We start from the raw sequence: 16,246 nt of genomic DNA on the forward strand, positions 1-16,246 counted from the left end.
CCAATTTATAGTTAATTTCACAACTACTAATGTCATGCATTATTTAAGGTTCAATTCTGATTGATATGTGTACCTCTAACTTTGTTTATGTTTCTGTATCAATACAATGTAAGATTAATGATGATTCCTTTGATATTGGAAATGAGACTAGTTTTATCAAGGTTAATTTTAACAACATAAAAGGCCTTCAACATAATAGAAATACAATACAATTGGTTTTTAGTGTCAAGTCCTCAATTCTGAACTCAACCCAAGCACCTATTTATCTAAACAATAATAGAATAATGTGGGATAAGATAATAATCTCACTCGGTTTCTAAACTAATCCACTAAATATCTCACAACCTTTCTATCCGGTCAAGGTATAACTTGCATTATTTGTCAGGGTAACCCACATATCTCCTAAGACCTATAACAACTATCTCAATGTCCCACCTTCCTTCAATGGTCAACATTTCAGCATAAATAATAATAGATAATCATAAACTTGTTGAGAAACAAATTTGAGTTTTGTAAGTCTCACATTGTTTGGAAAAGTGAAGGTTAAGCACTTTATAAGTGAGAGGACCTATACACCCACTACCTTAAAATTAAATTGAAGTCTTTCATGTAAATAAAAACTATTTATTTTTTTAGGTGGTTTGATTGTCAAGACAATTCATGAGATGACCAGGATTTAAACTATGATTGTCGCACTCTCCATCATATCATAATTAATTAAGGTTTAAATAGTCTTGTAATTCCCTTAATTTAACTCATAATTTCACTTTGATTCTTTAATAAATAGACATTATTTTTTATTTCCTAAAAAATAATTATTTAACCAATTCGATCTTATATATTAAAATTTGACCACATATATTAATTTACACTTATGTGAGAACCCAATTGGAAAAATTGCACAATGTGAGATAGTAAACCTCCATAAAAGGTGTAGTAAACATCCCTTATTATAATACATTGACCCCAATTTATAGTTAATTTCACAACTACTAATGCCATAAATTATTTAAGGTTCAATTTTGATTGATATGTGTACCTCTAACTTTGTTTATGTTTCTGTATCAATACAATGTAAGATTAATAATGATTCCTTTGATATTGGAAATGAGACTAGTTTTTATCAAGGTTAATTTTAACAACATAAAAGGCCTTCAACATAGTAGAAATACAATACAATGGGTTTTTAGTGTCAAGTCCTCAATTCTGAACTCAACCCAAGCACCTGTTTATCTAAACAATAATAGAATAATGTGGGATAAGATAATAATCTCACTCGGTTTCTAAGCTAATCCACTAAATATCTCACAACCTCTCTACCCGGTCAAGGTATAACTTGCATTATTTGTCAGGGTAACCCACATATCTCCTAAGACCTATAACAACTATCTCAATGTCCCACCTCCCTTCAATGGTCAACATTTCAGCATAAATAATAATAGATAATCATAAACTTGTTGAGAAACAAATTTGAGTTGTGTAAGTCTCACATTGCTTGGAAAAGTGAAGGTTAAGCACTTTATAAGTGAGAGGACCTATACACCCACTACCTTAAAATTAAATTGAAGTCTTTCATGTAAATAAAAACTATTTATTTTTTTAGGTGGTTTGATTGTCAAGACAATTCATGAGATGACCAGGATTTAAACTATGATTGTCGCACTCTCCATCATATCATAATTAATTAAGGTTTAAATAGTCTTGTAATTCCCTTAATTTAATTCATAATTTCACTTTGATTCTTTAATAAATAGACATTATTTTTTATTTCCTAAAAAATAATTACTTAACCAATTCGATCTTATATATTAAAATTTGACCACATACATTAATTTACACTTATGTGAGAACCCAATTGGCAAAATTGCACAATGTGAGATAGTAAACCTCCATAAAAGGTGTAGTAAACATCCCTTATTATAATACATTGACCCCAATTTATAGTTAATTTCACAACTACTAATGCCATGAATTATTTAAGGTTCTATTCTAATTGATATGTGTACCTCTAACTTTGTTTATGTTTCTGTATCAATACAATGTAAGATTAATGATGATTCCTTTGATATTGGAAATGAGACTAGTTTTTATCAAGGTTAATTTTAACAACATAAAAGGCTTTCAACATAGTAGAAATACAATACAATGGGTTTTTAGTGTCAAGTCCTCAATTCTGAACTCAACCCAAGCACCTGTTTATCTAAACAATAATAGAATAATGTGGGATAAGATAATAATCTCACTCGATTTCTAAGCTAATCCACTAAATATCTCACAACCTCTCTACCAGGTCAAGGTATAACTTGCATTATTTGTCAGGGTAACCCACATATCTCCTAAGACCTATAACAACTATCTCAATGTCCCACCTCCTTTCAATGGTCAACATTTCAGCATAAATAATAATAGATAATCATAAACTTGTTGAGAAACAAATTTGAGTTGTGTAAGTCTCACATTGCTTGGAAAAGTGAAGGTTAAGCACTTTATAAGTGAGAGGACCTATACACCCACTACCTTAAGGTTTTGGGTGAATATGTGGTGTCTTTCTCACTTGTTTGGATTAGTCTTTGACCTTTCAGAGAGTGTTTGATCTAATGTAAATGTTTTCTCCTCATGATGACCCATCGGTTCTAGGTCTATTCGTAATGGTGATTAAACCTAGAATTATTTCTTTAGTCTCATGATTCGAATTGGGAAAATTCATGATTCGAATCACAAATCCACGGGACAAAATCATACTGCTTGTTTCGAATCAAGCCTCCCCTTGACTCGAGTATCGAGCTAAGAGCTTCCCTAAATCGAACCAAAACATTCCTGGTTTAAATCACACTTTCATAACTCGAAAAAAAAAACATCTTCACACTATAAAATAATCTTTAAGTCTATTTTGATTACCCATAACCTCATACACCCTCCCACCATTATTATGGCTTCAAAAAACACATGAAATCACAACAATTCTACAACATATCAAGTCAACAAATTATATACTCTAGTATACTTTCATCATATTATAGTTCAAGTTGTTCCTCTACCACATGCAAGATTCATACATACCGAAATCATAACCTTATAGTGTGTTTGAATGAAAAATTTAATGAGAGAATGTAATATTTTGAGGAAATTTAAAAAGATTTGAACAAAACTGATTGTTTGGACAAAAATAAGAATTAATGATGAGAATCTATAAAATATTTTGTCGAAGTTAAATTTAATAATTTTAAAATGACATATAAAACCAAAGAATTTGGAATTCCTCTCAAACTTTATAGAACTTGAATGCCAAATTGAATACTATTATTCTTTCAAATTTTGCAAGTTGGTCCTTATACTTTCTAAATTTTGAATACTATTATTCTTTCAAATTTTGCAAGTTGGTCGTTATACTTTCTAAATTTTACAAAATTTACTCTTAAATTTTTTCCAAAATTACAAATTAGTTCTTAATAATTTTAAAAGATTTCAAATTAGTCCTTTTAAAATTTTAAAAGTTACAACTTGGTCCCTATTTTTCCAAATTTAAATTTGGCCCCTAGATTTTTAAATTTATAAAAATGTCCCCAACAATTTAATAATGAACAATTTAATATTGTATCCAAACCAAAGATTTTAAGAATGAATGAATTTCAATTGAATCATTTAAATTGTTAAAATTTTCAATTACTTCATCCAAACACACTCTAAACAAAGGAACTCACCTTAGCAAAATGGGATGATGATCTTCGCTCCTATCCTAGCACATGCAAGGCTAAAATCCAACTTGATCATCCTTGAATTTGAACCTCTCTTCTTCTTCATTAATTTCAGGTGGCTCACTTCCATTTACCTTGATTCTTCAATTTTTCCTTCCTAGTTGTTTTTATTAGTTTTTGGTTAATTATGTTTGAATTTTATGAAGAAATAGGAAGAAAATGAAGGAATCAAGAAACAAAGCAAAAATATGAAAAAGTGGAGAAATTGTGAAAAGAATATTTTCAGCATTATCTATTACATGTCGTATGCCCAGTAATTTGATTATATTTAAAGTTTCGTAATTCGGATTAAGACAAGACTTTTTACAAAATAAAGCTTAAAAAAAGCTTAAAAAAAGCTCTAGACACTGGAATTATTGTTTCTTTATCACTTCAATTATGATTCCTATTAGTATGAATAACTAAGTTTTATTGAGTTGGGGTTGTTAGATAAACATGTATAAACCTGTTGAAATATATGTTTGGGTCTTTGTACTATTTAAATCTTTGATTCATTCAATATCATTATTCAATTTAATTTTGTGTTTATTGCTTTATGTATTTACGAATATGTATATCGATTTAGACTCGTAGTAATTATTGACTATATCTCTATGAATTAGAACTAAATTAATCTGTTCAACTTAGTAATTTATTAGGGATGAGAAATTAAAAGTTGTGACTTAGAGCTTAATGCGCAGATACATTGCCTATTTTAACTAGTTAGCTGACCTTAGGGATTAGGGAGTGTAGTGTAGAATAATGAGTTATACACCAAAGAATTGAGTATAACGACTAAGTTAAATCTTCGTAATCAATAATAAATCATCTTAGGAGCAAATAGATTCTAACATAAACAGCGACATATAAGGGATTCAAAACAAGGTCTAATCATCGTTAATCTGATCAAATTTTCCACTAATTTTATTTTATCAAATTGAATATGAAAAATCCCCAATTATAATTTCAATAGCACGCGAATTGCTTTGTTAAAATTGCACAATCTGTATGGAGAAGAAGTTATAAATTTTATTACTTCGATACATTTAATACACTTGCTAAATTATCGTCAAGTTTTTGACGCCGCTGCCGAGGATTGTTGATTATTTCGAAAAGTCAATTTTCATGCTTCGTTCGTTATTTTTGTGCTTTGTTCCTATAATCTATGGTGGGATGATCATTCAAGTAACAATCAATTTCAAAATTTTAACCAAAAAGCTCCTCAAGATCCACAACCAAGGAAGTCACCACTTCTAGAAACACTATAAACCAATTCATGATGACTTAGATAAAATTGAAAGCAATGAACTCAACCATTGAAGCATTTAAAAATAAAACTGAATCATCTATCAAGAATATTGAAGCATATAACAAGAACATTAAAGCATCCATGGAGAATATTAAAGATCACATTGGATAGTTATCGAAATAAGTGGCAGCTCTATTAAATGAAGGTTTTAATAGGAATACGTTGGATAGTCCTGGAAATTATGAAGTTAAGATATAAGTAAAAGATGAATGAGAAGTATTTGATGATGGAAGAGTTGGAAATGAAAAAGAAGAAGAAAAATGCATGTCATTAGATTAAAAAAAAGCGAGTCAAGAATAGAAGAATTTGAGGCGGAACATAGATATGGGAAGAGAAAAATATGTAAATTGAGGATGATCTAGTTTTGGATGAAGCTCCAAATTCAATAATTTGCTTAGACGTAGATATCAAACAAGAAAATGTTCAACAAAAGCATGTCCCTAAAGAGTATTTTAGCAACAAGGAAGATGGGAAAGGAGAAATTGGTAAAGTATTGGATGTCATTTATGTCTTGTTCGCTACTATCAAGCTGAAGAAAATATGGAAGAAACATCATCAATATCTCAAGTTCATGAGATTCCTATCAAATAAAAGGAAGAAGAAAGAGGAGATGTTTTTTTGTGTCATATATACCGCTCTAACAGAAAATCAAACATTCAAGCTAAGGACCTTAAATAAACGTTATGTTTGAGGAAACCCACATATTTATGTTATTTCCTTTTCTTTCATTTTGTCTTTTAAAGTTTTGATTTAAATTTTTGAACGTTTCTACCATCAGCTCACATTTCAACAAATCAGAGGCTTTGATTATGGCCACCCTGCTATTGAAAAAAAGATGTGCTCCTGGGGGTCGCTCTTGCCATCAAAGGATGCCAAGGGAGGCGGTTTGAAGTTCTCTAGTACCACGTCCTCCCAAATAACTTCTGCCAAGGGTTGGAGTTCCAAAGGCTCCTCCTCTAAGCCGTCGTCCCATATTGTTTGGATCTGTAGTCTTTGGACGTTGTCTTGGAGATTCTTATTCTACTGTATCAAGGCCTCCACCATGGCTAATATATGGGTCATGTTCGGTGGAGGATCCTCACTGGTGGGTGACACCGCATACATGATTCGAGAATGAGAGGGGATGTATGGTAGTGTGGCCTGGGAAAATTGTACCTAGGCCCCATGGTGGACGCCAAATATTCCTATAAAACATGTTTGGTTCACCTCCCGAAAGTCAATCTAGTGAGGTTGCAACTGTTATGTAAGACTGAGAGGGTGAATGGACAGATTAAGGGATTAAGTCGCACAATAGTTGTATGCGTGAACTCAAGAGTGAATGTGTTGCTTATCCTCCACATGAGAGCCCTTATTTATACCTCTGCGCTGATGACCTGAAGCCATTAAGGAGCGACTCTTGGAGGCCTCTAATCATGGTAATAATAAAAACCTCCACCGTCGCCTTTATGGAACATAACGCCTTGCATAACGGCTCGGACGTCCTTTCGTCTTCGTAACTGTCACAGCCGACTAAGGCTAGCCGGTGACCGAGTTGGTAATCCTTAAATCCTTCCGACTTGCTCAATGTCTCGAGTAGGGGTAATGCTCAGGCCTACCCAACCAAGTACTACAAACCAGTTCCCTTGTTATGGCTCCCGAGCTCTTAAATTGACCTAAGTATTTTTGGTATGTACACATATAAACTGAGAAAACTGGCTAGATGACTGAAAAACCCAAACAACATACAGGCCGATTCTGACAGCCACAGTCGGACCCTCTGAGCCACCTTATGGACACCACCAATCGACCGCGCACCGTCGAACTCTGGCCACCTCAGTCCTCTCCCGCCGTATGGATTCCAGCGCGACCCTTCCCCCGCCGTACGAATTCCGAGCGTCGCCATCTCGATTCTCGTCGCCACCGTGGCTTCGCCTCTACAGCCTTGACACCACTATCTTCGATTTTCGCCCGAGTTTATACCTTCTGACTTTCTAAAAAGCTTTTTGAAATTTACGATTTTCTAATTTACACAAGGCAATTGCTTATTCCATCCTATAGTGAAAAGAAATACCCTATGCATTTCCAAAAATATCCCTAAGAAGCCAGAAATATATTTTCGATGCACCTTTTTTAAGTTACACTTATGTAAAACCAAAAATACACTTCCAGTATAAACCGAAAATGTATTTCCAGTTCTTAATAAACAATAACATTATAGTTATTAAATGATTATCATACTATATTTTTTGGTCGTAAAATCCAAGTATTCCAGTATTTTAATATTTTTCACATATTAACATGTCATAGTTTATATTTCATATGCAAGTTCATGTGTTTATTTGACTTTTGTATAGAAATAAAATTAATTTTAATTATTATATAAATAATTTTTTTATATTATTTAAGTTTTAAATTAATTCTAAAAAAATTGATATCATAGTAAAAAGAAAAATTTACTCACATGAAGTGGAAGAGTCATATTTGTAGAGATATATTGTTGAATTTAAATGTCAAAGTTTAAATTAAACATTAATAGATAGAATATATTTTTTTTTACCGAATTAATAGATAGAATATAAAATATATAACATAGAGAGTTAGGGTGGAAACATGCATGCTAATAGGTTAATGTTTATTAGGAACCGAAAATATATTTTCGTTTATATTGAAAGTGTAATTTTAGAATAAATTTTATCATAAAATAGGTGAATTTCAAAAAACGAATGAATTATATGTGTGTAGGGATGTGTACTGGAAATATATTTCTAATTTTTAAGAGTATTTTTGAAATTTCGTGTGATGCGCTAGAAAAGAAGAAATTATATTTCTGCAATTTCAAATATATTTTATTTCTTTTTATCACTTAACGTTTTAAGACATATTTCAACACTAATATTCTTTCTTTCGATTAAACTACTTTTCAAAATAGTTCAAACAATACTCGCAATAGAATCGAAATAGAGAAGATTAAAAATCATAAAAGAAAAAGTGGAATATATCATTTGGCCAATTGAGAATATTTCTTTTAATGGTACACATTACAAAAAGCCTACTTTTTCGTTACTTTCTATAAAAAAGAAAAGAAAGACTATAGTAGAGGCAACTATAATTCCCAACAAAAATTTATTATGTAGCATAATCAATAGATTAAGACATTATTTGTTGTTTTGTCAATATTAGAATGGACTATTAGAAAAAGGTCAAAGTAGCAATAGATCAAAGTACAAGACAGATTTTATACGTAAAATAGTTGTTGTTAACCGCGGACAAGGTTGAACATGACCAACCCCTTGCCGCGTTGTCACTCTTCACACACAAATTTTTCATCTTTGACCTACCAATCACGCCGCCTAATATTGTCTCTTTGATTGTCTCATCTTCTTTCTTTGTTTTTCTTGTTTTTTGGACATGGGGGGTCTTTGTTCTAAGTCTGGTAAAGGTGACAAGAGGGTTGCAAAGAGGGAAGAACATTATGGTGATGGGAATCACAAGAAGGGTGGTGATTTGGTGAGTGTGAAGGAAGAAGAAGGTGCTGTTGTTGTTGCTGATGGGATTGGGAGTGATGAGTTCTATGATGGGATTCCACGCTATGCTGATTCTTTTTCACATAAGTCTAGGTCTGTTAGATCAAGACAAGCTGCTGTGGCTAAGGTTGGTTGGTTTATGGTTGTTGGTTTCATCATTCTTTTTGTTTGGTTTATAGCATTTTGTTTTTGTGTTCAATTTGTGAATTTGGCTTTTCTACTAGTGTAAGTAAGCACTTGTTTTTAGTTTATTATCACAAGCTTTTCTATGATAGGTTTTGAAAACACCTTGTAGAAATAGTTTCAGATTAGATGGCTTATATGATAAACACTTAATTAAGTGGTTTATAGATTGTAAATAGTAATCAATTAGTAATCTCAGACAAATTAGGTATGTAGATGAATCAAGAACACATGTTGCAATTGGTGATGGATTGGGTTTGGATAGGTAGAGGCAAGGTTTTAAATACCGGTCGTGTAAAGGCTTTCGTTGTTTTGGTCGGTACAGGTGTTGGATACTGATTGTTATCGTCGCGGTGTGAATTAACCATAATTTCTTTTTCATCATTAAAACAGTGAATAATAGTATCAGTATATCGGCACCTTCTGATATCGTTTTGTCACTGCTGTTTTTGCGGTAAAGGACCGTTTTTTAAAATCTTGGATAGAGGGTGAAAGTAGAATTGTCCTAAAGTTGCATCTTTTGTATTTTTCTTCTCAATCCTTGTTTGAAATTGGGAGTGAGTTTTATGCAATATGAAGAAATAACTCAGATTGAACTGTGATGTGAGGAAGTAGAGTTTAAGATTGATGGATGGATATATTCATAATTTAGGAATCAAGGAGAATTAGAGTTGTAGTTTTAGAATTTCTGAAATAAGTGAAAGGGGATATAAGTTGACTAACTTTGGAGAAAAATGAAGATTAACGTCTTTCTATTTCAGGTCTCGGAGGTGGGTTCACGTCTGGGGAGAGCTGGCACTATTGGATTCGGAAAAGCAGTAGATGTTCTGGACACACTTGGGAGTAGCATGACGAATTTAAATTCTGGTGGCGGCTTTGCATATGGAGCTGTAACAAAGGGGAATGAAGTTGGCATTTTAGCATTTGAAGTTGCAAACACTATTGTCAAGGGTTTTAGTCTCATGGAATCTCTATCGACAAAAAACGTTAAACATTTGAAAGAAGAAGTGCTTAAGTTAGAGGCTGTGCAAGATTTAGTTTCAAAGGATATGGACGAACTTCTACGGATTGTTGCTGCAGACAAAAGGTAATGGAAGGAGCTTATAACAACCGAACTTTCAACTGTTTTAGTTTATCACGACTCGTTGAAATGCCAACTGGCTATGGTTTTTGGTTATGTTTCCAGGGATGAATTGAAGGTCTTTTCGGATGAGGTGATTCGATTTGGAAATCGTTCAAAGGATCCTCAGTGGCACAACTTGGATCGATACTTTGAGAAGTAATATAAATTGTATTTTCTCAATTCGTCTATTCTCTAGCCTTGCATTTCATGGAAAAAACGCTTTTATTATTTTTGTTCTTACCTGTATTTTTGTTGTAAATTTTAGAATTAGCAGAGAACTTAATTCTCAAAGACAAACAAAGGAGGAGGCGGAATTATTAATGCAGCAATTGATGAATTTAGTTCAACATACGGCGGTGAGTGTATTCCTTTACTGAAAAAATATTTACAAAAGTTCTCCAGAAGTTGTAGTTACTTACGAAGATGGAAAAATATAGTTTATTTGAGTCTAAAAGGAATTGGAAAACAATTTTTATGAAAACAGGAATTATACCATGAGTTACATGCTTTGGATAGATTTGCGCAAGATTATCAGCATAAGCGTGAAGAGGAGGACAATTCAAGTGCAGCTCAAAGCGGTAATTGAAGAATACTTCCCTTCACACATAACAAGCAACTCTTGTTTGTTGAAGTGATAATTGACATAAAATCAAAATTTTGGAAGAGTTCCAATTCAAAGAATATTAAATTGGTACTATAAACTTTTGATAAAATAATCGCTTAGAGGGTGGAGAGTATGTATTAAACTCGGACAATCGAGTCCATGGTTTAAGATCCCTGGAAAATTTCACTGGTATTGGTATTTGTTCGATTATTTAGACTTCTAGGTAAGATGACCCCTGATCTTCAACGTATAGGTGACAGTCTTGCAATCTTGAAGGCAGAACTTAAAAGTCAAAAGAAGCAAGTTAGGCATTTGAAGAAAAAGTCACTCTGGTCCAGAAGTTTGGAAGAGGTAACCACACAATTCTGCTGTAGATGAATGAATGTGATGATCTCATCTCATAGTCTCCTCAAATCTATCTGTTGTATACGTTCATTGTATTCTATCCATGTATAATACTGGAACTAGTACATAGACTCTAAGATGTTTTATATTATCAGAAGTTGATTCATTTTATGCATCCCATACTTGAAAATTGAATAGTAGAGTTCAATTCATAATCAAATGAATCACAGGTTATGGAGAAGCTTGTAGATATAGTCCACTTTTTACATTTGGAGATAAATAAAGCCTTTGGTAGTGAAGGTAAGTACTTTGTTTATATTCTCATCAAATTACTCGTTGACTCAATTCGTAATGAAAGTTGTATTTTGCTTCATAACTGCAACACTGCTGTCAATGGTTTCCTGCAGATAACCGTAAACCTTTAATTCAAACCATCAGTAATCGCCAAAAGTTGGGTCCTACAGGCCTCTCTTTGCATTACGCAAATATAGTGCTCCAAATGGATACTCTAGTAAGTTTCTTCTTTGTTACAATGATTTCATGACATGGCTAAGTGCTAACTGTGTGCTTTATGTGTCAACTGCCTCGTGTGACTTAGCCTATGCGCTGAAAAGTGTTGTACTAAGCTTGTGTTCATTTTTGTTAGGTTGCCAGATCCGCTTCTATGCCCGCAAATACAAGAGATACATTATATCAGAGCTTGCCTCCTAATATTAAATTAACGCTGCGTTCCAAATTACCTGCATTTCATGTTGCAGAAGATGTACGTTCTCATCTGTTGGTTCTTTTTTCTATTACAAATGTTTAAAGATGAGAAAATATTCGTTTAAAAAGAGAAAACATGAAATCTTAGCTAATATATATGTACTGCCAATCAGCTCACTGTAGCAGATATTAAAAAGGAGATGGAGAAAACATTGCATTGGATGGTTCCAATTGCTACAAACACAGCCAAGTAAGATGTCTTGCTTCATATACTATGTAGTACCAGAGTTATTGAAGGCATGACGGGTGTCTGACACATGTGATTACGTTCCATAATTATTATTTTTGTAAATTATTATCTGTGTCAATATCGCTTCATAGCGTAGATAGATATTTGAGAAACTTTCTACAAGCGTTGGTTTAAATACTTTTAATATAAACTAACTGTTTATTCTTCTTCTGTTGGTTGGGTGCTCTAAAATTGATTCAGAGCTCATCATGGTTTTGGTTGGGTCGGGGAATGGGCAAGCACCGGGTAAGTAACAATCTGTTGGATCTACTACGCTCTCACGGTTTCGACTTTTTCTTTTCTTCATTTTTGTTCCTACTTTCATTTTCAAATTCCTTGTTTGATTGTTGCAGATCTGATCTAAACAAGAAAACGATGAAGACTGATGTAATGCGGATTGAAACATTTCATCATGCAGATAAAGAAAAAGTAGAAAACTATATTCTCGAGCTTCTTCTGTGGCTTCACCGCTTGGCAGTTAAAAGTAAAGCCGGGGTTGATGTTGGAGAAATAAAGCCTGCCGTCAAGTCTCATGTCGGTACTGTCTTGCAAAAGACAAATCAACAATCGGCAAATGCAGTATCGCCATTGCTCACAACTGATGAGCAGATCATGCTGAAGGATGTAAGTAACAAAATGCGTGTTAGAGGGATCAGTAAAAGTAAAAGCTTGGACTTTGACAGTTTGAAGACGGCGTCGACAGATAGTAACAGACTTATCAAAAGTAGCAGTTACTCAACAACAAGTAGAAGCAAAGAATCATCTTATAACAGAATTTGCTCTAAGGTTCCTGTGATTGATTTTCATATTGACAAAAAGAGAGCATTGGATGTGATTGACAGAGTAAATGTGACTAGATAATACGTGCAACCTTTGAAATGAAATTATGGTGGCAAAATGAGGAGAGAAGAATGATACTTCTTTGTGTAAATATACAAACCATATTCATGCAGCAAGTGTTTCGGACGCAAGATCTTGGTAGATCTTCTTGCACCTTGAATTCCTTAGCTTCACCGAGAGCTTGGTTTTGGTGAAATGTTGTATCACATCATAATGTACATATCGTCTTTACCTCGGAAGATCAACGTGACGGCAGTTCTATTGAAAAAGGGTAGATTTTGTTTAGTTTTTTTAATTCTTGAGTGTATAGACAATGAGGATTTGTTATTTACAATGAAGATCTACATTGCATGTAATATATTATTGGTTTGGTTATCTTTGTCTATACCTTTTGAAACTTGAAAATCTTTGTAACTACATTTTTGTTGTGCTGTGAGAGTCCATGTCAATGGGATAGTATACAGAAACACTTGGATTAAAATAAGAGATTGATGCCATTTGTTTGCTTTAGGAAGTATTATGCTTTACATATATATATTGGAATAAAGTTTTGTATTGGAATGTCAGGGGCATTGCAAACATTGATACAAGGTTGTTTATAAAAAAGCTTTTCTTGAATCACAAGTCAAAAGGTCATGCTTATACTGCTATCAGGCTTTTCTTGGTCCAACACTAATAGCCTAATCCATCTTAAAACCATATAAAACCAGGCCACTTGGTCTAATGGAGAAAACAAATGTGGACGGATTCTTGGAACATGGTGAACTATTGTACCATACCTAAACTTCAATATAACCATCACCCTATCCTTTTAACTTCTGTTGTTGTGAAGCTAGATTTTCCCTCCTCTTTCAAATTTCAAGCATCCACACCTGTAATTTCAAAATTCAGGAGCTAAGAAAGGACATTCTCAAAACTACAATAATAGAAATGATCTCCACCTCATATTTAGAGCATAACTTCTTAAGCCGGAGGGTTTTAGATGTTAATGTATAAATCTTCCTATCACCTTGAAGACGGATCTCTTGATGAAGCCTCTTAACTAAACATTTTATATGGTCAGTGAAGAAACTTTGTCTTCAGTGTTGATGAGCCTATCTTTGTTAGAATTTTTCTTCATCATTGCAATTTCAACATTATGGAAAATAAACATCTAATAAGAATTCACATCCAGAACCCTGCCTTTTTCTTCATCCAAAAATTAAACTTATCCCTTAAAGCATCTACATCCATGTCACTCAATTTGGTGGGATAAATGGGACCTACACAATATATTATATTTCTTCACACTTTTTAATTATTTAGACAATTAAATTATATTTTTCAAATATCTATACCACTCAATTAAAACTCTAAAATGGGTCATATTAATCTTACAATATACTCCATGTTATTATATTATTGGTTAAAAAAGAAAAAACTATTCAAAACCTGTCAAAGCATTGTAGCTGCAGAAAGCAACAGTGGCATATGAAAAACATTACAATCAAATTTTGAATAATAATATTTTTTGACATGAGTGGCTTTAAAAATATAAGACATCAGCGATGTTGATGCTCTTAGATAACTTTTTGATGCATTATGTATGATTCTCTGCAGCCATGTCTAAGTCTTCTCGACATCTCAAATTTCTCCAAAGCTCCTCTAGCCTAGCTTACATTTATAGGAAATTTTAATGTACATTTATGGGGATCCAGATTAGCCTGAACGTTCTCCCTAGAGAGTTATTTTCCCCTCGTTGAGTGAGCCGCACTTGACGTTAGAGAATAACAAGTCAGAGTCATTAGTTAAGTCATGTGAGGAATGTACACAAGCGCAAATTGTCGGCCTAAGAGTGGATTTATGTGCTTGCAGGGACTATCAAGGTGATCCAGAGTGGTGAAATTTGTTGATAGGAAAGACCATAACCTATTCATTAGCTCTCCCAAAGTACATTTAGGAATCAAAGAGCCACAATTCATCCAAGTCATAAAACATACTAACAACCAATCAGAAAAGACCACAGAGACCTAACATAAGTCATTACCCAACCATTTTCTCACGCCAAAAATGATCACACCTAGTTATAGAGAGGTAAGGAACATTAAATGGATCATAAACCTAGAACTCTTAGGGACAAGCCTACAGATGCCAAAAGTCAAGAATGAAATAACCCAAAATAACTTTAACTAGTTAGGAAAATTTACAACATAATAGACATTAAAGCACGACCCAACATAGACTGGTGTACGGTCCCCCATTAATCGATGATACCAACTCATCAAATTTTTATAGGTCAAGAATAATCAAGTCCTCATCTACACACCATTTCCCAAAACAACACAAAAGGCAAACCTCGGCCCGACTCCACCAAACCAAGCTTGGAGGGATATCGTTTTATCCCGGTCACAAGGCCCAAATAACTGTGGTCCAACCCAACGTTGAGTTCTCTAGAAGCTTCAATATCAGAAGATTTTACGGATCATCAGATCAAATAATCACAAGTAACAACGCTGAACTAAGAAGGCTCTAGGACTGCGAGACAAGAAATGTGCCTACTTTAAAAGCATACATGATCAAAACAAATGATTGAAGTAAAACCATCAGATCACATAACGAATAGTCTTATAGCATACGCCCCCATTTAAACAATTGCCCATAACTAAATGTTTTAGGTCTCTGAAACCCTAGAACTTTGTTATAAAGGCATATGAAAGCGTCACATTAAAAGTACACACTTTTTAACTAAAATATTTCTTAAATTTTTTACTCTCACCATCATAGACGTTAAAGTGTACACACTTTTTAACTATAAAATTTATAATTTTTTAACTCTCGCTATCATAGACGTTAAAGTGTACACACTTTTTAACTATAAAATTTTTCTTAATTTTTTTACTCTCGCTATCATAGACGTTAAAGTGCACACACTTTTTAACTATAAAATTTTTCTTAATTTTTTTACTCTCGATATCATAGACGTTAAAGTTAAAGTATTTGCATGTGCTATCCTCTAACACCAAACTATATGACATTAAAATATCCTTCATATATTGTGAGATTAATTATTATAGTCCAACTCATTGTATGGGTCAAACATAAGATCATAATTTGTTTCGGTCAAATAATTAAAAAAGTTTATTCTTGAATTGGTTAGGTTTGTCATTTTAGTTAGTTGTGAAGGTTAGTACAGCTTAATTAATTTAGTTATAAGTACAAAACGTAAGCATAGTTTATTGAAGAACAGCACACCAAGAAAACCGTGCATTCAAATGTCTTGGTGTGAAACATTCTTGTTGTTTTGGTCGTTCCTAAAAGGATGGTAGGAACCATCCATGATCTATCCCACCAGAGTGGATGCTCATGCATGCATATGTACCACTGCACACAACACGGGTTTGTTTCCTATGCAAAAATTAGTTGGTCAAATCACAAGCAACCGGGGCCCACTTCATTGGTCAATAGCATATTTGTCTACATTGCATGTTTGGTTGACCAATACAGCACTTGAAGAGTCATGCGAATAATATTAATTAAAAAACACAAATTTTGGTTTTATGATTTTTTTTCCTTTGTTTAAAAAATAATAATACTAATAATACCCTTTTCATTGTCTGCATGAAAGAAGACAC

At 33.2% G+C, this 16,246-nt stretch overlaps 1 protein-coding gene across 1 annotated transcript; it reads left to right on the forward strand.

The window, feature by feature from the left end:
- The first annotated feature begins 8,217 nt into the window (after nt 1-8,217).
- On the forward strand, nt 8,218-13,032 carry LOC131602923 (protein PSK SIMULATOR 1-like). The gene is made up of 12 exons (XM_058875146.1): nt 8,218-8,673; nt 9,491-9,816; nt 9,916-10,008; nt 10,118-10,208; nt 10,337-10,430; nt 10,710-10,807; nt 11,032-11,101; nt 11,209-11,312; nt 11,448-11,564; nt 11,680-11,756; nt 11,997-12,041; nt 12,149-13,032. The coding sequence occupies exons 1-12, from the start codon at nt 8,431-8,433 to the stop codon at nt 12,654-12,656; spliced, it is 1,866 nt and encodes a 621-aa protein (XP_058731129.1). The 5' UTR covers nt 8,218-8,430; the 3' UTR covers nt 12,657-13,032.
- Nucleotides 13,033-16,246: the final 3,214 nt, after the last annotated feature.

This window comes from Vicia villosa, linkage group LG5 (assembly GCF_029867415.1).
Source record: "Vicia villosa cultivar HV-30 ecotype Madison, WI linkage group LG5, Vvil1.0, whole genome shotgun sequence".
Lineage (NCBI taxonomy): Eukaryota > Viridiplantae > Streptophyta > Magnoliopsida > Fabales > Fabaceae > Vicia > Vicia villosa.

What these genes read in the sequence shown, in the direction of transcription:
- LOC131602923 (XM_058875146.1), top strand. Translation starts at nt 8,431, where the DNA reads ATGGGGGGTCTTTGTTCTAAGTCTGGTAAAGGTGACAAGAGGGTTGCA. An exon ending in GACAAGCTGCTGTGGCTAAG is followed by an intron (nt 8,674 to 9,490) that starts GTTGGTTGGTTT and finishes TTTCTATTTCAG; the next exon opens with GTCTCGGAGGTGGGTTCACG. An exon ending in GGTCCAGAAGTTTGGAAGAG is followed by an intron (nt 10,808 to 11,031) that starts GTAACCACACAA and finishes AATGAATCACAG; the next exon opens with GTTATGGAGAAGCTTGTAGA.